The 27,298-nt window shown below is 45.2% G+C and overlaps 1 protein-coding gene across 1 annotated transcript in view; it reads left to right on the top strand.

Annotated features, from left to right (window-relative positions):
* The window catches only part of MCF2L2 (MCF.2 cell line derived transforming sequence-like 2), a 283,600-nt gene that overhangs the window by 253,152 nt on the left and 3,150 nt on the right, over positions 1-27,298 (top strand). Inside the window, exons 25-26 of the mRNA XM_061637410.1 lie at positions 3,995-4,067; positions 17,250-17,359. Of these exons, the coding sequence (XP_061493394.1) occupies positions 3,995-4,067; positions 17,250-17,359 (183 nt within the window). The remainder of the gene's footprint in view (positions 1-3,994; positions 4,068-17,249; positions 17,360-27,298) is intronic.

Below are 27,298 nucleotides of genomic sequence, written 5' to 3'. Positions count from 1 at the left end.
TATTCTAGAGTTGGAAAAGGTTCAGAAGAGGGCAACCAGAATGATCAAGGGGATGGAGCGACTCCCTTACGAGGAAAGGTTGCAGCATTTGGGGCTTTTTAGTTTAGAGAAAAGGCGGGTCAGAGGAGACATGATAGAAGTGTATAAAATTATGCATGGCATTGAGAAAGGGGATAGAGAAAAGTTCTTCTCCCTCTCTCATAATACTAGAACTCGTGGACATTCAAAGAAGCTGAATGTTGGAAGATTCAGGACAGACAAAAGGAAGTACTTCTTTACTCAGCGCATAGTTAAACTGTGGAATTTGCTCCCACAAGATGCAGTAATGGCCACCAGCTTGGATGGCTTTAAAAGAAGATTAGACAAATTCATGGAGGACAGGGCTATCAATGGCTACTAGCCATGATGGCTGTGCTCTGCCACCCTAGTCAGAGGCAGCATGCTTCTGAAAACCAGTTGCCGGAAGCCTCAGGAGGGGAGAGTGTTCTTGCACTCGGGTCCTGCTTGCGGGCTTCCCCCAGGCACCTGGTTGGCCACTGTGAGAACAGGATGCTGGACTAGATGGGCCACTGGCCTGATCCAGCAGGCTCTTCTTATGTTCTTATTATTATTAGGGGGTGGCATTGTTTGTTCCAGCACACGAGTGTGGGGACCCTGCCATCTGTCTGAGGGGACCCTGCCACCTCACTTGCCCCAAACACCAGACAGCAAGCAGTAGCGTTAGGGAAAAAAAGTTTCTCTAATAAGTTTGCCAAGCGAGTATTTCCTATTCTCGCTGCCTCAACCACTTTCAGTTTCATTGGCTGACACTGACTTACTGTATAACATTCTGAGAGAAGAGAAATGCTACCCATTTGAAATGTCTCGTCACCACTTTGGCTTGGCTTGGCTTACTATATGTCCTTGCTGCATGCCTCTCTCTCAATCCCTGTCCTCTGGCAGATGCAGGTAGCTCGGCCAAGGAGCAATGTTTTCTTTCATGACCGCTGCGACGGCTTTTCTGGTTCTTATCATCTCCAAACACAAGCACAAATGGGACACCACCCTATCTCTTTCTCTCAAACCCTTTTGCACACTCAGAAAGCTGGAGGGGCATGTAGGTTTCCCCTCATTTGTTGTGAGTTTTGGAGACTATAAGAAATAGCGCTGCTGCAATTTCTGTTGTTGCCTAACCCTGGTGCAAGGACAGCTTGCGGGAGAGGATGTGAGCTGCTGAGCATCCGGCTTCTTCAAAGGCCAAGACCACTTGTTCTGTCCTGGTGAGCCAGCAACCGGATTTGTGGCTCTCTGGTTCCAGCACTGTTTATATGCCACGTACAACAACAGCAAGCCTTTTGATCCAGAATCTGTACCCCACAGTCACAACTATGTTGGACTCTGACAACCATTTCCCCCTCCCCATACTACTGAAGTCACCTGGTGGTAGGAATTGAGTGGACTTGTCCTGGCCCCGTCAGAGGACTCATCAGACGAGGATGACTCGGGAGTAACAGCAGCAGACCCAGAAGCAGCAGACCCAGAACGAGTAATGGAGGAAACTCCTGAGAACCCAGCTCCTTCTCCCCCTCAGCTGCAGAGCAACCCAGACACAGCTGAAGCCCTTCAGGCAGGCAGTGAACAGGATACTCCCCCCTCACCTGCAGAACGTAGACAACAGAAGGTCAGGCAGAAGAGGGGCAGGCCTGTCCACTTAAGGCCAAAACGCTGAGGGCTCACACCTGCTGACAAACCTGCTCCTTAAAAGTCAAACCTTGGCTTCAGCTTGTTGCTGACTACAACGTCAGGCGTGACCACTGTGTGTCTTTCTATCCCCTGAACCTTGACTTGGACTGACCTCTCGGCAAACTAGACCCGGACCTTCACTGACGTCTCTTCTGGATTTCTGGCTCGGCACGTACGCTTTGAACGGCCTCTGCCCTTATCTTGCTTCCTCCTTGCTAGCCTGGCAGATTTATAGCCAAGCTGCCGGCTGAGGATTTACGGCCTGGCAATTACCAAGGAATCTCCAGCCCTGCCTGCACCCCCACCGACACTGCTGTCTCAGTGAAGAGCTGACAGGACTGATCTTGTTTGAAGGGATTTAACCTCATGGCCTCTCCAGCCAACACTAATTAAATAGGCTGTTGAAACTTACCCTCTCCCATTTGCTGGCTACTGCTTATCTTGCCCACTTCTCATGCCAGACAGATGAATCTGTGTCAGCCAACGGAATGTACCTTATTAATTCCCAGGGCTGGCACAAGACTTTGCGCTGCTTGAAAGTAGCCTGGCCAGCCTCCTCTCCACCACTGTTTTCTTCTTTCTGAATTCTCCCCCTCTTGCCTTCCTGCCATGGGTCAGCATCAACTCCTCCTCCATCCTGGCTGCCTGCCTGCTGACAAAGTGGTGGCAGCGCAGCCACCTGCTTCTCTGAGGGTCCTTCTTCAGAGAGAGAGGCATTGTGGGTAAGGTCGCCCACAGAGTACCTGAGCTGATACCACTTTACAGTTCTCTCAAATACAGCTTGAGATGCCCTTAAACCATGGAAGTTCTAAGGGAATTTTAAAGTATATTTTAAAACTTATATTTCAAACTACAAAGTAGCATTGGCCCAGGGGTTCTCTGGGTGACCTCACCCATGATGCCTTACTCTGAGGAAGTGCCCTTCAGAGAGCAGTTCTGCTTTGTCAACAGCAGGCAGGCAGGCAGGCAAAGAGGAGGGAGGGGAGGCAAGATGGAGGAACTACAGCAACAGTGATGTCCTGCCGGTCATCGAAGGGCTCAGTCGCAGATGTGTCTGTGGTTTTTTCTCTTTTTATTAAAGTTATAGATACATCCAAAGCAGTGCGCCTCATTAACCTAATTAAGCTTGCTAGGACCTTTGGCCCTTAGCTAGCACTGACTAAGCATTCTAAAACGTGGCACTAAGATATTGACTCAGCAACTGGGTCCTTCCCTGAGTCAGCTTAGGTAGGCTTGGATCGTGTGTGCACACGAAGGCTCCTTAGCTCCGACTGTTGAACTTCCTACCTCTGGTGCATCCGCGTGCAGGGCAAAGGTGGTTTGATCTCCAGCTCCCCCTCTGATGGTGGGGGGATTCTAACAGTCAGTTCGGGCGTGGGAAACTGGGCAACGCTAGGTGGGGAAATGTCTGACATGCCCGGCTGTGTCTCAGAGGCGGGCGGCGGAGGCGTGTCCCGCTGGAGAGTGTCCGATGAGCTAGGTGGTGATTCTGCAGGGAAGTCAGGAGCGGGGGGAACTGTACCATCTGAGACGGGGGTTGGGGTGTCCTGTGAGTTCATGCCGCTGTCATCCCCTACCCTGGGCTCCCAGTCTAAGTCCTCATCTTCTGACTCGCCTTCGACCAGCCCCCTCCCATCTGCCTGGCTTACGACAAGTGACTATGTAGGAAAGAGTAGTGGCAGTGTTGCTTTGCCAGCCAGTCAACTGAGAATTCATGAGCAGACAGTTCTTCAGGTGGGGAATGGGGGCAGAGTCCATTGCTCCTCCTTATCCACCACCAGAGTCACATACCCCAATGCAGTTCATGATCGGACTGAGCCTATTATCTCAAAAACACGGGTGTAAGTATTCATATTGGCCTGACTCACACATAATGCTTAACCATGGTTTAATATACTATGGATTATTATTAAGTGTGAACCCAGCCCAGTAGCTTAATGATCTGAAGCTAGGGTTTGTGTTTGGCTTATGAATCTTGGTTTGTTTTAACTATGGCTTGGTATGACATGTGAACCCAGCACCCTTCATTAACCATGGTTTGTTTGACCACCCCACCCCAGATGCTCACCAACCTACAAAGGCATGAGGCATGAGTAGCTGGAAAATAAGCCAAACTTTGGAAAAATAAACCATGGTTTGTTTGATGGTCTGTGGTACAATTTGTGTTTAACTTGTAGTTTGTTAAACAACTATGGCTTAGTGTTACATGTGAGCTAAGCCACACAAATAGAAACATACACAAATTACCACCCTTTCTTTTTTTCTTTCACAGAGGCAAGCCAACTGCACCAAAGAATCACTGAGAGTGTGTATCATGCACCAATGAATTCAGTCAACTCCTCCAGGTAATGGCTACATCAGCAGCTACTTTATAGTATACTATTATACAGGGCTTTTTGAAAGCACATACGTGCCATGCAATCCACCTTCACTGCAGAAAATATCAGAGATTACCATGACAGAAGGCAGAATGCTGGGTGGTGCTGCTTTGCATCTGTTTTGCTTCACATTTCAAGACTATCTCATTGGCATATGCTGAAAGTCAGGAAGGTGTTTTTCTCGGTTAAATTGGTTAGCAGCCCTCATGTGGAAAGAGAGAGTATTGCCTTAGCCTGCTTGCTTATCCTGTCTAGACAGTTTTACTGAACTGTTCCTTGCCCCATGGAGGCATCTGTGTTTTGGACTGCTTGCCCCTGATGTTCTCTGTTTATTGCTCAATATATTCTGGAGTCAACGCCTGATTCCTTCCCTCCCTGCTCATAAAGAGGCTTGGGGCTTTCTTAGAGCACTACCTCTCTCACCTTCCATTTGCTGTCTGTGGCCCGCTTCCTCAGTGGCCACTTCTTTCAGATCCTTGAGTCTTCTGGTTCCCTCTTTCCTAAGCCCACTGCTTTCGCTGCCCTTCTCCCGTGGGGGGGGGACTTTTTTCACCCCAAGGGCCTCATTTCCTCATGGGCAAACTTCCAGGGGCCTCATCCCAGTGGTGAGTGGGGCCAGAAGTAAAAGTGAATAGTGCAACAGGCATTACTCTTAAGCTTATGCAGTAAACGTCAGAGATTTCTACATACATCTTCCCCTCCCTGTTGAGCCCAGGGGTGACGGACCCAGCCTCCTTCCCAAGGAAGGAGGGGGAAGGCATGAGTTTCAGAAGCCTCAGCCATTAGGGAGCATGGATGATCCAGCTGTTGTTGAGTCTAACCCCGACCTTGGGGAAGAGAGCGAGTCGCCCGCCCCACCAGTTCCCATGGCTGGTCCTGCCCCTCAATGGGACAGCGCTCAGCCCCCCAGCACTCCCACGGGACTGTTGGGGGATGCTCCTGAGAGAGCAGACACTCCTCCTTCACCAAGGAGTATCTTAGAAACGCCCGACGCTTTCCCACCCTCTGCTCTCCTGCCTGCCGATCAGGAACCTGTGCTTTCCAATGAGCCCTCGGAGGCTTGCCTCCCCTCACCGCACTCACGACATCGGGAGAAGCGGACAGGGCAGAAGGGGGCGTGTGTGCGATGGAGTGAGAGGTTATGCCCCAAGACCTCTCCTATTTGAGGCGACCGTGCCCGGAAGTGGGCGCTGAGTCAACTTTCCTCACAAGTTGCAGAGCATGTCTAGAGTGCAGTTAGGGATTGTAGTGAGTTAGCATAGGGGTTTCTATGAGGCGCACAGCCTTTGATGTATCCATTACTTTAATAAAACAAGAATTGATTGCACCCTCATCTCCGACTGGTGGTTCTCGCTCTGAACTGGACACTCCCCCCCCCACACACATCTCTGTTCTATTTCTTTCTTTCCCCCCCTAACCAATCTGGAGGAGATTGGGTAGTGGGGAGGGCGTGTGGTTCATGTGTAGTTCCTGAGCAGGATGAGAGCCTGTGCAGTGAACTGAATGATAGGAGAAAGTCGCCAGATGCCTTCAGACTGAGTGAGAGACTGTAACTGGCAGAAGGCTGGCCCTCCCTGGAGACAGAGGGGGAGTAGATGTGCCCTGTGTGGAAAATATTCAGTGGGTCTGCCTGTTCCCAATTCTTGCAGAGGCCTTCTGGGATAATTGGCTCACATAGGTTTTGTTAGTGGGCTCTTGTTGGGTCCATATCAGCTGTTTAGGAGGAGTCTTAGTAAGGAGGGACATGGGTGATGCTAACCCAATTTCAGTGATCACGAGTAGAGGAAGTATAGACATGGGGGGTGTAAATTACCATAGAAGACGAGGGCAAGGCTATCTATGCCTTGTTCCTCCCTCCCACTCCTCTCATGGATGGGTTCCTCGTTGCTCATCTGCTGTGCCCACTGGCCTGTGTGTGTTGTTCTTTAACGCCAGATTCGTACACAATAAGTCCACACTCATCCATGATTTGATCGTGGATGAAGGTGCCGATTTGGTGTGTATTATTTTGTACCCTTTCCCTAATCTATGCATTTGTATTACATTATCTCTCACTTCTGTAGAATGCTTTTTGGTCTTCATTTTCCTTCAGAGAGAACCAGTGTGGTGTAGTGGTTAGAGTGTTGGACTACGACCTGGGACACCAGGGTTCGAATCCCCACACAGCCATGAAGCTCACTGGGTGACCTAGGGCCAGTCACTGCCTCTCAACCTCAGGGGAAGGCAATGGTAAACCCCCTCTGAATACCGCTTACCGTGAAAACCCTATTCATAGGGTCGCCATAAGTCGGGATCGACTTGAAGGCAGTCCATTTCCATTTTTCACCGAGACCTGGGTGGGTGAGCTGGGAGGAGTTGATCTGACCCAGCTTTGTTCACCTGGATACTCGGTGCAATACAAGACAGGCAAGGGAGAATGGGGAGGTAAAGTTAGAGGAGGGAGGTCAGGTTGATAAAGTGGTGAGTTGTTTCTGTAGGCATTTACATCCAGGCTGACTGTGATTTAACAGAGGGGGTGCAAATACCTGGTGGCCAGATTGTTCTCTTTCTCTTGATATGAATACATAGTTCCTAGTAGCTTCAATTTTAAAGATTAACACTACGGCTGTGCTAACAATGAGCAAAATCATACACTGAGAGAATTTAAATTCTGCAGCTGGATTCTGTGACCCAAAAGGATTATGCAAATTTTACATCTCTTATTTTGTGTAGCTGAATTATGCGACCTGAATGAGTTAGGCAAATTTGATATGTCTTCTCTTATTTTGTGCATTTTCCCTTCTGCAGTTTTCCCCATTTTGCACCTCTTTGTGACTTTTCTGCACTCTTGCAAGAGTGGTTATTCACACAACCAAGAATCTGTGTTATTGACTTGAGAGCAGCTTCAACATCCACATACATATTTAGGGTTGGGGATTCCTTCAGATATCTTTTTTTTTTGAACATCCATCTGTACCTGTTTACAAAAAGTGGCCCATGCATGCCTGTGCAAAAATATACAGGCATTTGTCTAATAAGAACACCTGTAACAAGATAGTTGATGTTGGAAGAGCCCATGATGTGTAGTATGGATGAGTTAGAATTCTGCCCAATTTGAATTTGGTACCATTGAATTTTCCATTAATTTGCATATTCACTATTGTTGCAGATCGGATTTTTATGTAGTGATTTCCTATTGCTATTTTTGGAAACTGATTTTTTTTAAAATCTGCACCTAATATATTATTTTTATCAATATTTCCTTCAATTTATCAATATTATCTTTTATTTATTGATATTCACTTTCAAAATATTGATATTTCCTTTTAAAATATCGATACTTTCATTAAAGTTATTATTATTATTATTATTATTATTATTATTATTATTATTATTATTATTATTATTATTATGGGGGGAAAAGATCAGTAAAAGTAGCGGCTTGCGAACAAATAATGAACTTGAATCAATACCAGCCTGTTAAGTTGATGGAATACTTTTGAACCAGCACCAACCAATGAATCCCATCCCTAGAGTGTAGTCATAAAGACCATTTAACACAGCCTTTGCCAACCTAGTGTCCTCCTGCTGTTTTGGACTACAACTCCCATCAGCCTCGGCCAGCATGTCTTTAGGCCATGTTCTTAAATTATAACTGATGTGAGTTGTATTCAAAACATCTGGAGGGCACTAGGTTGGCAAAAGCTGGTTCAACACCATGTGTCCTTTTTGCCACCCCACCCCCTGCCTGTTTAATGGGGGGCTTTTTGATCTGGGGCAAGGGTTCCTAAGCTGTGGTCCGTGAACCACCAGTGGTTCTCAAGCTTCATTCAGGTGGTCTGTGGTGTGTCTGTGTTGAAGAGCAGGAGCAGCAGCTGTGAACAGTGGGCACAGCATATTAGATATTCATTATTTATTTTTAATTATATTTTATTGCTTCTTTTATTTCTTATATTGCACTTTAATATTATTATATGTATATTGTATTCTATGAAATTAAACATTTAAAACAATAAAACACAATATAAGAAATAAAAGAAGCAATTAAAATACAATTAAAATCATACTGCATCTATCACAGTGCATTATAATTGCTATAACTAGCGGAAAAATCATTAAGTGGTCCCTTAAGAACCTTAATAATTTTCAAGTGGCTCAAGGGGGGAAGAAGTTTGGGAATCACTGATCAGGGGAGTATGGTGCTTTGCAGCTCAGTTTTATTTCTGGTGTCTAGTTTTACTCTCTCTTTATCTCGCTTTTGAAAAGTCTTAGTTGAATTCTTATACAAATTTATAATTATATATTTTCACCCATGTAAACATCTTAGAGGTTTCTTTTTCTATTAAGCTGTACATAAATTTTATAGATAAATACCCCATGCATGTGTAGACATCTAAGTAACATGTAACTAACTATATACAGTATTAACAGGTTCATACACACAGTCCTGATATCCATCTCAACCCTTTGTAGATGGCTACTAGGAAAGTTGATGTTTGAAGAGGTGTTTAAATGTATGCCATTCCTCTGAAATTATGTTCTTTGGGACCATATGACATCTGGCACTGACCATTTTATTACTGTCATAAATTCTAACAGGATAACACGTCTTCAGGAGGATCAACCTCATGTTAGCAAATTCAATAAACAATAAAATAAACAGGGAAGTAATGTCAATTTTGCTTGGACATTTCTTTGTTTGGGTATGGGTATGTGTGAAGAAACTGAGGCAGAAAAATATGCAGGGGTGAGTAACTTCCCCCCAAGGGCCACATTTTCTTGAAGGAAGGTTTTTGAGGGCCACATGTGGATGAGACCAAAGCCCCAAAGTGGCCAAGGCACATACACACATGCACACAATTCTCACACCTATGCACAGTTAAATTATGGAATTTGCTCCCACAAGAGGCCATCATTGCCACCAACTTGGATGGCTTTAAAAGAGGATTAGACAAATTCATGGAGGAGAAAGCTCTTAATCTCTATTAGCTACATGACTATGTTCTATGGCTATTAACCTCTGCTAACCATGATGAGTATGCTCTGTCTCTGCTGTTAAGACACGTGTCTATTGGGAATCTGAGTGTGTGAACCTGCCACCCACATGTCCCATTAAACACACCTTGAGAGGAGGGGGATCTTTTGCTAGGGATAAAACAAGCGCTTTGCCCTGAAATGTGCCTAAACAGTATGTGTATAACCCCAAAAATGCAGGTCCAAACTAGACTAAAGCAAAGCTTTCTTTTATTGAGAGAAAAGAGAAGAATAGCATGACAAAATTACTGGGTGCATGGCAGCATTAATCATTAATATCCTAACCCGTTCATAACTTTAAACTAAAGAGATCAAAGGTCCCTGTTGCTATGAGGAATGACAGGTAGCAGAATTTACCCATCCTAGGCCCAGGAGTGGGCAGTGGAATACTGCTGAAGTGATGTGAAGGAGCTCTGGCCAAACTGCAGGAAGGAATCTCTTTGCCTCAAGGTTTGCACCGAGACACAGACTCCCTTCCCATTCTGTGGCCTGCAGTCCTGTGCTGCGTTCCTTGAGAGTGTAGTTATACATGTTGGAGCTCAGATCGCCGCCCTCTTCGGTCTCAAAAGGTGCTCTTACATACACTTTCCCTACTTCTGAATACTAGTTGCTGGGGAAGAAAAGTGGAGAGAGTGCTGTTGTGCTCAGGTCCTACTCGTGGGCTTCTCATAGGCATCCGGTTGGCCATTGTGAGAACAGGATGCTGGACTAGTAGGCCACTGGCCTGACCCATCTGCCAGGCTCTTCTTATGTTCATATACGTAAACGCTCGTTCACTCCACTCATGTACACACACATGCGCAAACACAACATGCTCACATGCACATATACAGAAGTGGCTTGCCAAGTGGGACAGAGCTGCTAATGCTAGATTCCCGGCAGGTGGGTTCGCTGTTGCTTACCAGGAAGGCGAAGAGTTGGGGAAGTTGGCACAGTGCCAAATGCACTAGCAAAGTGCTTCTGCACATACATATGGCTAGATAGACTAAAGAAAAAAGGAGCCCAAGAAGCGTGGGAGTTCATGAAGAACATATTACAAAAAGCGCAATCGCAAACAATTCCGAAGAGGAAGAAAAACGGAAGACATCGGAAAAAGCCAATGTGGCTACACGGAAGACTGGTGGAGGAGGTAAAAATAAAAATGAGCATGTATAAAGAATGGAAGGAAGGACGCACCACCAAGGAAGAGTACCGACGAGCGGCTCAGGCTTGCAGGAATAGCGTAAGGAAAGCTAAAACCCAGAATGAGCTGAGGCTGGCGAGGGAAGCGAGGAACAACAAAAAGGGGTTTTTCAGATATGTTCGAAGCAAGAGAAAGACCAAGGAAATGGTGGGACTGCTGCTCAATGAGGATGGCAAAATGTTGACAGATAACAAGGAAAAGGCAGAACTGCTCAACGCCTATTTTGCCTCCGTTTTCTCCCAAAAAGGGAACAGTGTGCAACCTTGCATCGGTAGCAATCTCAGTAAGGGGTCGGGATTGCATTTCGAGATTGATAAGGAGATAGTCAGGAAATACCTAGTTAACCTAAATGAGTTCAAATCTCCAGGGCCTGATGAACTGCATCCCAGAGTATTGAAAGAACTTGCGGATGTACTCTCGGAACCTCTTGCCATCATCTTTGAGAAATCCTGGAGAACGGGAGAGGTGCCGGAGGATTGGAGACGGGCAAACGTCCTCCCGCTCTTTAAAAAGGGTAAAAAAGAAGATCCAGGGAATTACAGGCCGGTCAGTCTGACTTCAATACCGGGAAAGATATTAGAACGGATAATAAAAGAGTCCATTGGCAACTATCTAGATGACAATGCTGTGATTAGTAGGAGGCAGCGTGGGTTTGTCAAGAAAAAATCCTGTCAAACTAATCTCATCTCTTTTTTTGATCGGGTCACTAGCCTAGTAGATGGTGGAAATGCTGTAGATGTCATCTATCTAGATTTCTGCAAAGCGTTTGACAAAGTCCCCCACGACCTTTTGATTAGCAAACTGGTCAAATGCGGACTGGATGGAAATACTGTCAGGTGGATTCACAACTGGTTGGAAAACCGTACTCAAAGAGTGGTCGTCGGTGGCTCTGCTTCGGACTGGAAGGAGGTTTCGAGTGGAGTGCCACAGGGTTCTGTCCTGGGGCTGATACTCTTCAACATTTTTATCAATGACTTAGATGATGGGGTGGAGGGAAGCCTTATGAAGTTTGCGGATGATACGAAACTGGGAGGGATAGCTAACACAATGGAAGACAGGAATAAAATCCAAAGGGACCTGGATAGACTAGAAAATTGGGCTGAAATTAATAAAATGACATTCAATAAAGACAAATGCAAGATTCTGCATTTAGGCCACAAAAACAAAATGCACGGGTACAGGATGGGAAATACCCAGCTTAGCAGTAGTGCGTGTGAGAAGGACCTTGGAATTGTAGTGGATCGCAAGTTGAACATGACCCAGCAGTGTGATGCTGCGGCAAAAAAGGCAAACGCGGTTTTGGGCTGCATAAACAGAGCTATAGTTTCCAGGTCGAGGGAAGTAATAGTCCCACTATATTCTGCATTAGTCAGGCCTCATGTGGAATACTGCGTTCAGTTCTGGGCGCCTCATTTTAAGAAAGATATAGACAAGTTAGAGCGGGTTCAGAAGAGGGCGATGAGGATGATTTATTTATTTATTTATTTTATTTCATTTTTAAACCGCCCATAGCGAATAGCTCTCTGGGCGGTGTACAAAAGATTAAAAGTACAGAAATACAAAATATCACAATAAATGAACTGAAACAAAGAGATTTAAAATTGTAACATTAAACGCTTTAAAATGCCTGGGAGCATAGCCAGGTCTTAACCTGGCGCCGAAAAGATAGAAGCGTCGGCGCCAGGTGTATTTCTTCGGGGAGGCTATTCCACAATTCGGGGGCCACTACAGAAAAGGCCCTAGATCGAGTAACTGTCCTCCGGGCTTCCCGATGGGTTGGTACCCGGAGGAGGGCCTTAGACGCTGAGCGAAGTGACCGGGTCGGTTCATAGCGGGAGAGGTGTTCCACAAGATACTGCGGTCCCACGCCGTGTAAGGCTTTATAGGTCAAAACCAGCACCTTGAATCTGGCTCGGAAGCAAATAGGTAGCCAGTGCAAACGGGCCAGAACAGGTGTTATATGCGCTGACCGGCTGGTCCTCGTCAGCAGTCTGGCTGCTGCGTTTTGCACTAGCTGAAGCTTCCGAACTGTCTTCAAGGGCAGCCCTACGTAGAGCGCATTACAGTAATCCAACCTAGAAGTTACCAGAGCATGAACAACTGAGGCGAGGTCATCCCTGTCCAGATAGGGGCGTAGCTGGGCTACCAACCGAAGGTGGTAGAATGCATTCCTTGCCACCGTGGCCACTTGCGCCTCCAGAGACAAGGAAGGATCGAAAAGAACCCCAAGACTACGAACCTGTGCCTTCAAGGGGAGTGTAACCCCATCTAGAACAGGGTAAGCATCCACCATCTGGGCAGGGAAGGCATTCACCAACAGTGTCTCAGTCTTGTCTGGATTGAGTCTCAGTTTATTATCTCTCATCCAGTCCATTATCGTGGTCAGGCAGTGATTCAGCACATCCACAGACTCACCTGTAGAAGATGAAAAGGAGAAATAGAGAAATGATAGCCGGTATGGAGAACAAGTCTTATGAGGAAAGGTTGAAGGAACTTGGCATGTTCAGTCTGGTGAAGAGAAGGCTGAGGGGCGACATGATTGCACTCTTTAAGTACCGGTACCTGAAGGGCTGTCACATAGAGGAGGGTACAGATTTGTTCTCTGCTGCCCCAGAGGGTAGGACTAGGTCTAATGGTTTTAAGTTGCAGGAGCGTAGATTCAGATTGGACATTCGAAGGAACTTCTTGACAGTAAGGGCAGTTCGGCAATGGAACCGACTGCCTAGGGAGGTGGTGGGATCCCCTTTGCTGGATGTCTTCAAGCAGAGGCTGGACAGCTATCTGTGGGAGATGCTCTAGCTTTGGATTTCCTGCTGTGAGCAGGGGGTTGGACTCGATGGCCTACAAGGCCCCTTCCAACTCTATGATTCTATATATTCAGCATTCTTTATAGGATGTTGGGCCCAATGTCCTGTAGGACCCTGCAGAGTTGCATAGCGGAACGGAGAGTTTTGAGCGAGCTTAGTGTGTGTGTTTGAATCTTTGCTAAGATTCTCCCTTCTCTGCAAATTAGTCAGACAGAGACTTTAAGCTTTAAAATAAGAAATAATTACTCTATTCTGGAAGTACATACTTGATAGGAAAGAGTTCTATATCTAGCTAACTAGCTATGTTGGAACAGCAGACTCTGATCCCAGGGTCTGCCCTCATGCTGGACGAGAGGAGAGACAAAGGAATATGTCTGCTCCCTCTCAAGAAAGAAGAAGAAAACTGGGAAGGCGGGAAGGAACTGAGATCAACATCCTTTGCATATCAGTCTAGCAGGAAGGAAGAGACAGCAGGAGATCAAAGGACAGATATAGCCTAGCAACCAAGAGGTCTCCTCTCTAGCTACGCCTTTAGCCCCATGCAGCCTCAACCCACAAGTTGGAGTTGAACCCCATATATTCCAACATTCTTTACTCCCATTACGGCATGGTGATAAACTCTCCCCACAGAGTTTGGAAATCTAAAGTTAGGGATGAACAGTGAGGTGGTCAAGTTTGCTAACGACACTAAACTGTTCAGGGTCTTTAAAAGAAGAGAGGGATTGCAAAGAGCTCCAAAAGGACCTCTCCAAACGGAGTGAATGAATGATAAAATGGCAAATGAAATTCAATGTGAACCAATGTAAGTGATGCATGTCAGGGCAAAAAATATTTTTATTTCACATATACGCTCATGGGCCTGAACTGGCAGCGACTGATGACGAACGAGACCTTGGGGTCATACTGGACAACTTAATAAAGATGTCGACCCAATGCACAGCAGCCATGAAAAAGGCAAATTCCATGCTAGGGATCATTAGGAAAAGTATTGAACACAAAACTACTGACATCATAATGTTGTTATACAAATCTATGGTGTGGCCGCATTTGGAATACTGTGTACAGTTCTGGTTGCGTCACCTCAAAAAGGATATTGTGGAGTTGGAAAAGGTTCAGAAAGGGGCAACCAAAATGATCAAGGGGATGGAGCGACTCCCCTATGAGGAAAGGTTGCAGCATTTGGAGCTTTTTAGTGTAAAGAAAAGGTGAGCAAGAGGCGACATGATAGAAGTGTATAAAATTATGCGTGGCATTGAGAAAGTGGATAGAATTTTTTTTCTCCTTCTCACTTAACCCTAGAACTCGTGGACATCCAATGAAGCTGAATGTTGGAAGATTCAGGACATACAAAAGAAAGTACTTCTTCACATAGCATAGTTAAACTATGGAATTCGCCCCCACTGGAGGCAATGACAGCCACCAACATTGATGGCTTTGAAAGAGGATTAGACAAATTCATGGAGAATAAGGGTACCAGTCAAGATTGGTTTGGTCTGCCTCCACAATTGGAGCCAGTATGCTTCTGAGTACTAGTTTATTTGTTTATTTATTTATTTATTACATTTGTATACCGCCCCATAGCCGAAGCTCTCTGGGCGGTTTACAACAATTAAAATATTAAAAACAAGTATACAAATTTAAAAACACATTTAAAAAAAAACAATTTAAAAGCACAAGCAAGGAGGGCCTTTGATGTTGAGCGTAATGTATGGGTGCCAGAAACCATAGGGGAAGAGTGCTGTTGTGCACAGGCCCTCCTTGCTAGCATCCTGTAGGCATCTGATTAGCCACTGTGAGAACAGGATGTTGGAACTAGATGTGCCACTGGCCTGATCCAGGAGGCTCTTCTTAAGTTCTTATGCAATAATAACCAATCAGGTTGGCAAAACAGCACTCCCATTGCTCCAGCAGCCTGATTAGCTTCCGTTCTGGCTGCTGAGCAATTAAAGCTTGTAACGTGTTCTCTAGGCCTCCTTGAAATGAAGACTTTAGCAGGAAACATTAAAGAGTAAGTAGTCGAGTAATGTGAAGCTGACTGTGATTGACGACAGAGAGCTCAGTGGTGGAGCACATGCTTTGCATGCAGAAGGTCCTGTGTTCAATTCCTGGTGTCTCCTCCAGATAAGGCTGGGAAAGATTCCTGTCCAAAACCCTGGAGAGACACTGCTGGTCAGTGCGTGTGTACACAACTGAGCTAGATGGACAAATGGTCTGATTCCGTGTAAGACAGGTCCTTCTGTTCCTGTTTCAGTTCACTTTAGCTGTTTTGTACATGAATTGCACAGACCTGCAAACCACATCACATCAGGTATGATCCTTAGTCAATTGTGGTAAGTAACCACACAGAAAAAGACAAGTTCAGCAAGAGGATTTCCCCTCAGTGCTTTATTTATAGTTGTGTTTCTGCAAGTAAGAAGGGTTATGCAGCCTCTATGCAAACTAGCTGGGTATGGCTGAGCAAATGCTTGCATGGGTAGCTTTACTAGTGGGGAGGTTTTGACTGATTTGTGTGTTCTGTATTGACACTTCAGCCCTGCCGTTTATAAACTAGTACAATGGGCAAACATTCCAGAAGGCTATATATGCTGTGTTTATTTGGGCGTCTACAGCACACATGTAAACCGTTTTAACAGTCATTCCTTTTCCTCTGGAAATGGGGGAACTGAAAATTTGTTAACATTATAGTGTTCATTTTTCCTTATACCCCCCTTTTTGCACGCAATTTCATGTGTTTTTGTACATCACTTTCACTAATGTATGCATTTTTATGCACATCCCCCCCCCCGATATAGGCATTTTTATACACATTATTATCTTGGAGACATTCTGCATCACAACATTTGAAGAAATGCAGGTTTTGAAGGATAGCTGGGTTTTGGTGCGTGCATTGTTTTGCAAAGTATCACTTAGGGAGGTTTGCATTACAATGCAAATCAAACCAAATTTCTCCCCCATCCCTAGAAGGGGAGAGGCTTAGCTCAGTGGTATGCTTTGCATCTAGAAGGTCCCAGGTCCATTCCCTGCCATATTCAGTTAGACAGTGGGTGCATATATTCTGAATATTAAAGAATATTTTGAATATATGAGAGTCTAAATGTGGTCTGAGAGCCAGTGTGGTGTACTGGTTAAGGTGTTGGACTATGACCTGAGAGACCAGGGTTTGAATCCCCATGCAGCCATGAAGCTCACTGGGTGACCTTGGGCCAGTCACTGCCTCTCAGCCTCAGAGGGAGGCAATGGTAAAACCCCTCTGAATAACACTTACCATGAAAACCTTATTCATAGGGTCGCCATAAGTCGGAATCGACTTGAAGGCAATAAAAAAAAAAAGCGGTCTATTCAGACCAGGAGGCATGTGAGGCCACTGCCTGGCTGAAGCCAAGCATGTCTAGGGTCTGGTCAGTGACTGAATGAGTGATTATCTAGGAAATACACTGTGCTCTTCCTTAGGTTCCATGAGAGAAGAAAGGTGAGATATAAATGTAAGGAAATGAAATAAATAAAATATAGATGTGATTAATGCAGTTAATGTGAAGCTTGCCTGCCTCGTGTGTGTTTGGAAACATTTTAATAGTTATCTAGCATTCTAGATCTTGCAGTAAATATCATACAGTTACAAACCCTTGGCTTAAATTTATCTCAGGTAGATCACTAATTGATACTCAGAACATAATAATAATAATAATAATAATAATAATAATAATGAAAATTTACTCTTCACAGTCACAAGGTGACATCGTGGGGCTTTCTGACATAAACTCAAAATCTCCTTTTTACGTGCCTTGGATTTAAAACTTGGAACGACTATTAATTTTTATTTTTGCTCAATTTGCAATAACATTGAAAAACCATGTTACTCAGCTTGCAGAGTCCATAGTTAATTTAAAAAATAAAGTCCTAAAATGGCCTCTGTTTTCACTCACCCACCCAAAGGTTCTCATTCCAGGGCCCTCAAATGCAACAAGGCTAGCGTGCTACATTTTTGAAGCAAAATAAGTTCACACACACGCACACCAATCTAAAAACAGTCCTTTCTGTAAGACCATGAAGTCCAAAGTCCAGATATTACATAATTGCACCATTGCATATTTATATCCCTTTAGTAGCTACTTTAACAACACAGTTGCTTTTCTTTTGTCTCTGAAGGTATGGCAGGAAGTCAATGAGTTTGTGTGAAAACAAATCGGACCTTTCAAGCCTGGAGATGTCTAATAATCGGGACCGGAACATCAGCCCCAGTGCCAGACAAAAAAGAGGTAGGAAGAGGAACTCAGAGACAGAGTCTGGTGGAGATGGTACGGATGCTGTTTCTGCTGAACAGCAGGAAATTTCCCCATCAGCACTCTGACAAGAGGGGAGAAATCAGGGGCCCAAAGTGGTACATAGAAACTACAGACTCCCTTCTGGCCCTTTCAGAGGATTGTTCTGCATGTTATAGCCATAGCATGGAGACTTCTGGAAACCGCCTTTGAATGGCGACTTACTGTAATCAGCTTGGCTGTTAGGCAGAGTGTTGGACCCCACTTCATGGGGCTTGTTCACACATGCACGGACAGAACATCCCATCATTTTTTTGCCAGACAGAACTAATGTGCAAATAACCCAATTATTCCTTCTCACCATTATTGTTGTTGGCTTGCCAGTGGGAAATGGGTGAACAGGCAGGTTGCAAATGGAAAGAGAAACGTTTTTTTTGGGGGGGGGGTCTCTTAGTGGACAGCCTGCTGGGGTGTGGGTAGTAGGAGATGGCATGGTGAGTTAGTGGTGGTCACCTGACCACCCAACAGCTGAGTCGCTGCTGCTTACCAGAGGAAGAGTGGGGGTGGCAGGGAGGTTGGTGCTGTGGAAATGCAGTGGCAGAACCAATGTGGTATTCTAATCATAATCATTCTAATTATAATCATTTGAGGTTTGGGGCGTCTTGCCAAGTAATATTTTCCACACATTCTGAATAGCAGGAGCTGTGCTCCATGGTATTTTTTTACTGTTACTGTCCAATAGTTCGTATGCTGCCTATTATGTGCCATCTGCTGGCTGACTAAGGATTTAACTTCAGGTTAATGTTGGGGATCTTCAATCATTTTGTGGCAGAAATTCTGTTAAAAGTTATGAAAAGTTTGCACAAGAGTGACCTAGGTTGTAGGTGTGTCATAAGGACAAGCAAGATTTTTTTTTTTTTTTAAAGATAAATCACTGTGTGCATGACAGACTCTGGAATGAGCTGGCCTAGATGACTCATCTCTTGAACAACAAGTAAAGCGAATATGGCCCAGAACATTATGGTTATAAATGCCTTATATCTCACCAAGATGGTTATTATTATTATTATTATTATTATTAAATGTATTTATACCCCTCCTTTTGGCCTAAAGAAAAATAAACACAACTATAAAAATACATCAATAAAAGCAATACAATTTACAAAAATTAAACTAAATAACAAATAACATTATTAAGAAAAACAAATGTCCAAGAAAAATTTTGAACGAGTGAATTTAAAATGGATCACACTCTGTCTTTGCCAGCACACAATATTCCATGCTTAGACTCTTTCTCAGACACAGTTTACTTTGTTCCAGTCCCAACAGACTGTTGGGATTGGACCCCATTTTTGAGACTTCCGTTTCTAGGCCAAACTCAGTCATCGGATGCAAGCCGAAAGGAGGCAGCTACCAGGGGATGGTGATGCACTTGGTGTTGACACTCTGGGTGGTGATGGCCTTCTCCAGCTTGTCCAGCTGCCTGGTCTTCTTGAGCTTCTTCACCAGGCTCTTGACCACCTTCTTGCACCACTTCTCCTCCTGCCCGTTCTGCTCGCCTTTCTTCCAGCCCAGCAGCTGCTTGACGATAGGTGGCATAAAGGGCAGGATGGATGACATGGCCGCGGCGGGGAGGAGGAGAAGCCCAGAAGCGAGCCCGGGTAAGGACCGCCAGCGGTGGCGGCGAGCGCAGCCAATTTCCCTTGCATCTCTGAGAACTTCACAGCTGCCCCAGGCAGGCCCGTCCCACTCCAGCAAGCCCTGGGCAGCGAGGCGAAGGCATGAAGGTGGCACGCATCAGGGTCGCGGCTGGAAGAGGCGGCCGCTGCCAGCCTTGGCCCAGGGACAAAGCCGAGGGTGCCGGCGCTGCCCGCCACCAGCTCCAAACTTTCTCCCGACTTTTCTCCACAGGCGCCTCTGCCAGGCACTGCTGGCTCCAGGATATGAGGGGCCCTTCTGCAAGACACCCCCAGTGGACCCACTCTATACCTCAGGGCTGGGGAGCCTGTGGCATTTCAAACCTTGTTGGATTCCAGCTCCTATCAGCCCAACCAGCATGGCCAAGAGCCATGGATGATGGAAGCTGGAGTTCACCAACATCTGGGGGGGTTCAGGTTCCTCATTCCTGTTCCACCCCCCCCCACTGCCATCATTACCAGATGCTGCTGCTCCTGTGTTAATCAATGCTACCATCTCCTTGTTTTTGCCAGACAGAACTAATGTGCAAATAACCCAATTATTCCTTCTCACCGTTATTGTTGTTGGCTTGCCAGTGGGAAATGGGTGAACAGGCAGGTTGCAAATGGAAAGAGAAAGGTTTTTTTTGGGGGGGGTCTCTTAGTGGACAGCCTGCTGGGGTGTGGGTAGTAGGAGATGGCATGGTGAGTTAGTGGTGGTCACCTGACCACCCAACAGCTGAGTCGCTGCTGCTTACCAGAGGAAGAGTGGGGGTGGCAGGGAGGTTGGTGCTGTGGAAATGCAGTGGCAGAACCAATGTGGTATTCTCATTTGTACAGCACCAACCTCTCCACTGCCTCCCAATAAGCAGCAGTGACTCAGCTATCAGGAGGCCTGGTGAAAGATGGTGCCCCACCACACCATTCACTACTGGGTGTGGGCCCTCGGCAGCTGCCTGACCGTGCCAGCCCTTGATGCCAGCCCTGCCACCAGGGTCACCATTTCAGATTTCAAGGAGGTAGGGGGAGGGACAAATACATTTCTGGGGGCAGGGGGAGATTCTCAGTAAGGTCCTGGATATATTCAAGATTAAGTTGTAAAAACAAAGCAGAACAATTCGTGGGGATTTCCACTGCCACCCAGAAACCGCCGTGTCTTTAATGAAAGACTGGCAAGCAAGGGCAGTCTGGCAGATCCTTGTTCTGCCACCAGCAGTCAAAAGTGATATTTTCATATGCAGAAACTGGTAATACTGACACAGTGGATTAATTTTAGTTGGTATATTCTTAAATAGTTTATAACAGTGTATTGTGTACTTTCTTTTTTTAAAATGGTTTTTCAATAAGTGGTGTAAGTCACATCGAGAGCCTTTTTTCAATTGAAAAAAGTCACTCATGCATTTATAAAATAAGTATTTGGGGAGGAAAAGCTGCAGAGGGGCAGCTGCAAAGAGGCAACTTTGCTTAGGCGTGGGTACTGATGAGTGCATCATGCGGGAGGAGTTGTGTCTTTGTACTTAATGTATAGTTCATCTTATTACACTGGAAGCCCTGATTTAAAAAGAATCCCCTACGTCAGGAAGAGAGAACCTCAGGCCCAGGGGCTTACTATGTAGCCCTCAGTATTCTCCCTAGACCACAACCCTCACCAACCAAGCCGCTTTTGTATGGCTGGAATATATCCTACTGCACAAAGGTAAGAGTCCCATCCATTGCCCTGCCCACTTTTGCTTCTGCCTCTTCCCCACCGCAGGTATGCAGCCCCTAGAAGATGGTCCACAAGGGAATATGATCCTTGGCTGGAAAAGGTTCTCCACCACTGCCCTACGGCTAAACCAGCTCTTGATAAAAAATTTTTAAAGGAATGCCATTGAGCTTGACAGTGTTGGGTGTTGACACTATTCTAATACATGTTTTTCAGTCGCTTTCCTGCTGACTTGTCTTCCTTTCAGAACTATGAACTCCCCACAGACACCCTCCTGTCTGTACCATTTTGCTCCCAGATGAAACTTAGCTAGTCAAATTCATCCCTTGCACAAGAAGGATAAGTTTGGCTCAGCTAGTTTGTCTTCTTTGATTTCACATTCACCTCCCTAGCTAGTCACCTGCTGCGTAAGCATGGGCTCAAGCTGGCCAGAGTTCCTCATTTTTAACCGTCACCCCCTTTACTCCCTTTCACCCCACAAGCGCTAACCCTTTGCTCTCTCCATATGCTGCAAGGTTGACCCCTCTGCCCTGCCTCACCTCTCTCTTCCCTCTGCCTCTTTCTCCTAGCTGATTCTTCCACCAGTCTTAATCTTGAGCGCTCAGCTCTTGCTAGAAAGCGATTTACATTGCAAGGTCTTTCCAACCGCAGAGCTCCACCCAAAGGTAAAATGATTGCCACTTGCAGCACTTAATCACCAGCCACGTGCCTCCTGAGCACTGTCTCCATTCCATAAAGCCATCCATCACGCCTTGGCAAGTGTGGCCACATTCCATCATAATGTCCTTGTCTGATGTGCCCATTCCTTTGCTTCACCCAGTCTTTTAAATTATTTCAATAAGCCGTTGGTGGTGTTTACAAAAAGGTGGTTTTAATAGTGAGTGAATGGGCAGAAAAATGGCAAATGCAATTCAATATAAACAAGTGTAAAATTATGCATATTGGAGCAAAAAATCTGAATTTCACATATACGCTCATGGGGTCTGAACTGGCGGTGACCGACCAGGAGAGAGACCTCGGGGTTGTAGTGGACAGCACGATGAAAATGTCGACCCAGTGTGCGGCAGCTGTGAAAAAGGCAAATTCCATGCTAGGGATAATTAGGAAAGGTATTGAAAATAAAACAGCCGATATCATAATGCCGTTGTACAAATCTATGGTGCGGCCGCATTTGGAATACTGTGTACAGTTCTGGTTGCCTCATCTCAAAAAGGATATTCTAGAGTTGGAAAAGGTTCAGAAGAGGGCAACCAGAATGATCAAGGGGATGGAGCGACTCCCTTACGAGGAAAGGTTGCAGCATTTGGGGCTTTTTAGTTTAGAGAAAAGGCGGGTCAGAGGAGACATGAAAGAAGTGTATAAAATTATGCATGGCATTGAGAAAGTGGATAGAGAAAAGTTCTTCTCCCTCTCTTATAATACTAGAACTCGTGGACATTCAAAGAAGCTGAATGTTGGAAGATTCAGGACAGACAAAAGGAAGTACTTCTTTACTCAGCGCATAGTTAAACTATGGAATTTGCTCCCACAAGATGCAGTAATGGCCACCAGCTTGGATGGCTTTAAAAGAAGATGAGACAAATTCATGGAGGACAGGGCTATCAATGGCTACTAGCCATGATGGCTGTGCTCTGCCACCCTAGTCAGAGGCAGCATGCTTCTGAAAACCATGCTTCTGAAAACTGGAAGCCTCAGGAGGAGAGAGTGTTCTTGCACTCGGGTCCTGCTTGCGGGCTTCCCCCAGGCACCTGGTTGGCCACTGTGAGAACAGGATGCTGGACTAGATGGGCCACTGGCCTGATCCAGCAGGCTCTTCTTATGTTCTTATGTTCTTAATAGTCATGATTTCTATGAACTGTTTCCACTGTCAGAAGCAGAATGCCTCTGAATACTACTTGTTGGGGAGCAGAAGTGGGGGAATCATAGAATAGTAGAGCTGGAAGGGGCCTGTAAGGCTGTCAAGTCCACCCCCCTGCTCAATGCAGGGAGAGTTGCTGCTTACTCAACTCCTGCTTACAGGCTTCCTAGGGGGATCTAGTTGGCCACTGTGAGAACAGAATGCTAGACTAGATGGACCAGTGGCCCAAACCACCAAGGTTCTTCTTACGTTCTGGAAGTATGCTAGCAATGGTGCAGAAAAGGGCAGCCAAAATGATCAAAAGGGTTGGAGCACCAATGTTACGAGGAAAAGCTAGAGCTTTCGTAGTTAAGAAAAAAGACGGTAAAGGGGGACATGAGACAGAGGTTTAAGAAATCATGCATGCAAGAATTGGACAGAGAGAACTTCTTCTGTCTCTCCTAACACTAGAACTTGTGGTCATCCAGTGCAAATTACTGGCACTAGATTTAGGACATGGAAAAAAGAGGACTTCTTCACACAATTTAGGATTAACTTGTGGAATTCACTGCTACAAGATGTGGTGCTGTCCACTGGGGATTAGACATATTTGTGGATAGAAGAGTGGGCTACCAAACACTACTAGCCATGATAGCTAAATGGAACCTCCAGCCAGTCTTAGCTTTGAATACCAGATGCTAGCGAGAAGCTGCTGCTTTCAGATCTTGCTTGGGGGCTCCTTGAAAGATCGGGAGGGCAACTGTTAGAAACAGGATAGCCCAGGAATGGAGGAAATTGTGGCCTCCCAAATATTATTGGACTATAATCTCCCATCATCACTGACCATTAGTCATGTAAGGTATGGATGATGGGAGTTAGAGTCCAACAATATCTAGAGTAATGTTCTTCAACTTTAGGTCCCCAGATATTGTTAGACTCCAACACCCGTCATCCCCAGCCAGCTTAGCTAACGGTCATGGATGATGGGAGTCGTAGTCCAAAAACATAAGAAGGCCCAAAGTTGAAGAATACTGATCTAGAGGGCCATAGCTTCCCCACAACTGAGATAGGACTTTGGTCTGATCTAGCTGGCTCTTCCTGCATTATATTTCCACAAAACAGGTCAGCCTTATGCTCCTCCCTCCCATTTTTTGATGAAAAAAGAAGCAAACCTGCTGTTGCTGTTGCCACCGCCAGAAGGCCTCCCATGCTACAGTCATAACATACCGGAATCTAGGGATGGGGGAGCAATTCGATTCAGATCGTGTTTAAAGCTGAATCTATCTATTTTGCACATTCCAAAACAATATGAGAGCCAAAACATAACTATCCTTCAGAATTCACACTTACCCGAATTTTGCAATGCAGGTCTCCAACTAAACAATGCTTACCAAAATGCATATATTAGGGGGAAATGTGCATAGAAATGTACATACTAGTGAAAGTAACATACAAAAATGCATCGTATTAGGAGAAAATGCTTGCAAAAATGTATACATGAATCAAAATTGCATTCAAAATGTTATGTTAGGAGAAATTTGCACTAAAATGCTGAAGAATTTTTGTGAGGACTTTTTTTAAATTGCAAATTTTTGCAGAAATGCAGAGAACTGAATTTAAATGTGAAAAAATGAGAAACTGAGATTGACCAATCCTTCTATCCCTACCAGAAACATACATATAGTGACGGAAGTTTGTCCAGAGTCACAATTCTTTCTTCACAGACTCGTATCGCAGAGCTTGGAAAAGTTACTTTTTTGAACTACAACTCCCATCAGCCCAATCCAGTGGCCATGCTGGCTGGGGCTGATGGGAGTTGTAGTTCAAAAAAAGTAACTTTTCCAAGCTCTGCTCTATCGGTACTTATAGATAGAGCTCACAAAATATAAAAAAACAGGAGTAGTTATGAGTATTTAGCTATGTTATAGGCAACAGGGAATCTCTGGCAGCATTATCTTGAGTAGGAATCAGAGGCACGGAGGGTTGAGTCTCGTGGGCCAGCCCAGCCACATACAAGCTCCAAACTGTTGGTTGGGGCAACAGATCCCAGTACAAGCTGGCCAAGGGTTGCTTAGATACAGGTTGCGACAGATACCACAGATTGAACTACCATATTGGTAACTTCACTTATGGATTTTCTTCAGGATAAAACTTCAAAATTCGAGGTGGCTCTCTTTGGGGAAAAGTAGCAGACAAGGTTAGATTGAGCCATAATAAACCCTAAATTCTGTTTGTTTTACCCATCCAGAGGCAGATATGTGATCATCTGTGATCCTCCTGCAGGCTGTATCATATGTTACATTAGCTATTCAGCTGTACCTAAATGCAGGGTTTGGGGTATAGGTTTGTCTTGTTGCAAAAATTGCCAGCATGGGAGCCCCAGTCCAGATTGGGACCCTAGCACAGGGGGAGGAGCCCTTTAATCCTTTGTCTACTGCTACATGGGAAGGTCCATAGCTCGATGGTAGAGCATCTGCTGTGCATGCAGAAGTCCTCAAGTTCCATCCCTGGCTTTCCAGGTACAACTGGGAGAGGCCCCTACCATGCCTGAAACATTGGAGCATCACTGCGAGTTAGTGTAGACAATACTAAGCTAGATGGACCAGTAGTCTGACTTAGTATAAAAGGCAGCTTCCTGTGTTCCCAGTCTGGATTGGGACCCCTGTGCCTACTTTTTGCATAGGAGGGGGAAACGCTCATTGAAGCAAACGAGGAAGTCTTTTTCCAATGCAAATTGCAAAATGGGGGGGCTGATCTAGATTGGAATCACAGTGGGGAGTGAAAGGTTAACCCCCCCCATTCTCACTCCCCGTTCCCTATCTGGGTTAGGGCCCAACACAGGTGATTTGTGTTAAAAAGCAACAATCCTATACTTAAATGCACAGCTGCTTAGCTCATGCAACCTGTAATTTGGCCCTGAGAGTGGTGGCCCCGCGTTCTGTGTGATGTTGCAAACTATCCTGAGGCACATATCTTAGGGCCAAGCTGTGCTTGTCATGGAAGATCCACGGTCAGATTTCGCAACATCTTCTTTAAAGCTTTAAGATCACAATTTCTCCAATGGAAGGGACAAAGACAGAAAGGTACAACATGGGCACCTCACTTCGTGGCTATTAGCAACTTGGGGTGATTTCCATCAGGAAAAGGGCATAGGGGAAAGGAGTAACCTCCCCTTCCAGAACACTTTGGCCCTGATCCAAATGTATTTATTTATTTAGGGTAATCTTTACCAACCTGGTGCCCTCCAGATATTGTTGGATTACAACTCCCATTAGCTCCAGCCAGCATAGCTTTAAATATGTATACCTGCAATCATACTGTGAAAATGTTGTTTGCAGTGCTGCATAAATCCTGCCTTTGACCAGTTTTTTCATGGAGCTTCTGTGTATGATTCAGAGTCTCAGCACCGCAGAGGAAGGTGACCAGTTTTATGTAACCAAAAGAGAGAGGGAGAAAGAGAGAGAACACAGATTTGCATAAAATGTGGGTATGCTGATTTGAATGTGTACATGCAAATTTAGAAGTAACTACTGTAATTCAAACAGAATTACAATACATCTCACCATAGAGCAGGAGGCAGTGACCGGGTGACTTGTGTGCCTACCCCATCTGCTGTCCAGGTGCTAACCGTTGATGGGCATCTTGGGCTCCTGCTGCTCTCCTTTTTTTAGGGTTCTTTATCTTTGAACCAGACAGTCCTATATAAAGTAGGACCCATGGCCACCCTAAATAAAAGCTGGCATTTTAATTATGCTGGAGAAGCTCCCCCATTAGCAAAGCCAGGCAGGGCTGGGTGAAAGGATTGCTTCATCTCATCCAAAACCTCTCCAGTATGGTAGACCGAGGGTTTGGATTGCTCTGCCCGATCCTGAATGAAAAAAACCATGACAGTTAAACTGGTATAAAACTGATATAAGTTTGTAGTGTAGACAGGTCCCCTTTCTCCAATTACATAGATGTTTACAGATCAATAAAGCAACTGGACAGAGCTCCAATATCTGATTTTGAGAGCTCACTAGTTTCAGGCATTAGTTTTCTGTCTCACAGAAGCATGCACAAAGAAATAATTTCAGTTTTCAGACCAGGCTTCTGCCCCTACTAGATTGCCAATCTCACATCTCGGTATGTTTCAGCATAAAATTTGATAGTATCTTATGTTCAGTTTCTTATTCGACATAAGAAATTTGCTTGTTTAAAGCTGCACTGATGTTAACAGGATCATTGCAATCCCTTTGCACCTCAGTTTATTGTAGGTTTATGCTTCATAAGCCCTGAAAGGCTAGAAAACAAACATTCCCTTTGGAACTTGGAAGCCTGCATGTAATCTTGTAACAACATGTGTAACCATAGCTATCATGCTCATCTTCATGCATTTTATAGGGGTTTCATTAATGTTTAACCCAAAGTACCACCGGGTTTGTTTGTTTTTTCTCTGCCTATGCAGTTGGCACCAGCCCTGACTGTTCTCAGAAGCAATTTTTTTACCATGATCACCATTCCTAGCGCTTGCTTAGATGAACAGTCATCCTGAGAGAAGAACTCAGGTCACTTTGATTGCAAACCAAGGGCTAAATCAGAGTCTGGGGTAGGTTAGGAGTGTGAAATAGAGCTCTGGATAATTGTGAGCACTCTGAATCACTGTTGTTTTAGCTCATGGTCATGATTCTGGGTGTTAAAAAAATGAAAGGAATTCAGGATTCAAGACAAACCAACAATGA

This window comes from Rhineura floridana, chromosome 7, assembly GCF_030035675.1.
Source record: "Rhineura floridana isolate rRhiFlo1 chromosome 7, rRhiFlo1.hap2, whole genome shotgun sequence".
Taxonomy (NCBI): domain Eukaryota; kingdom Metazoa; phylum Chordata; class Lepidosauria; order Squamata; family Rhineuridae; genus Rhineura; species Rhineura floridana.
This window is presented reverse-complemented; position numbering and strand designations above follow the sequence as displayed.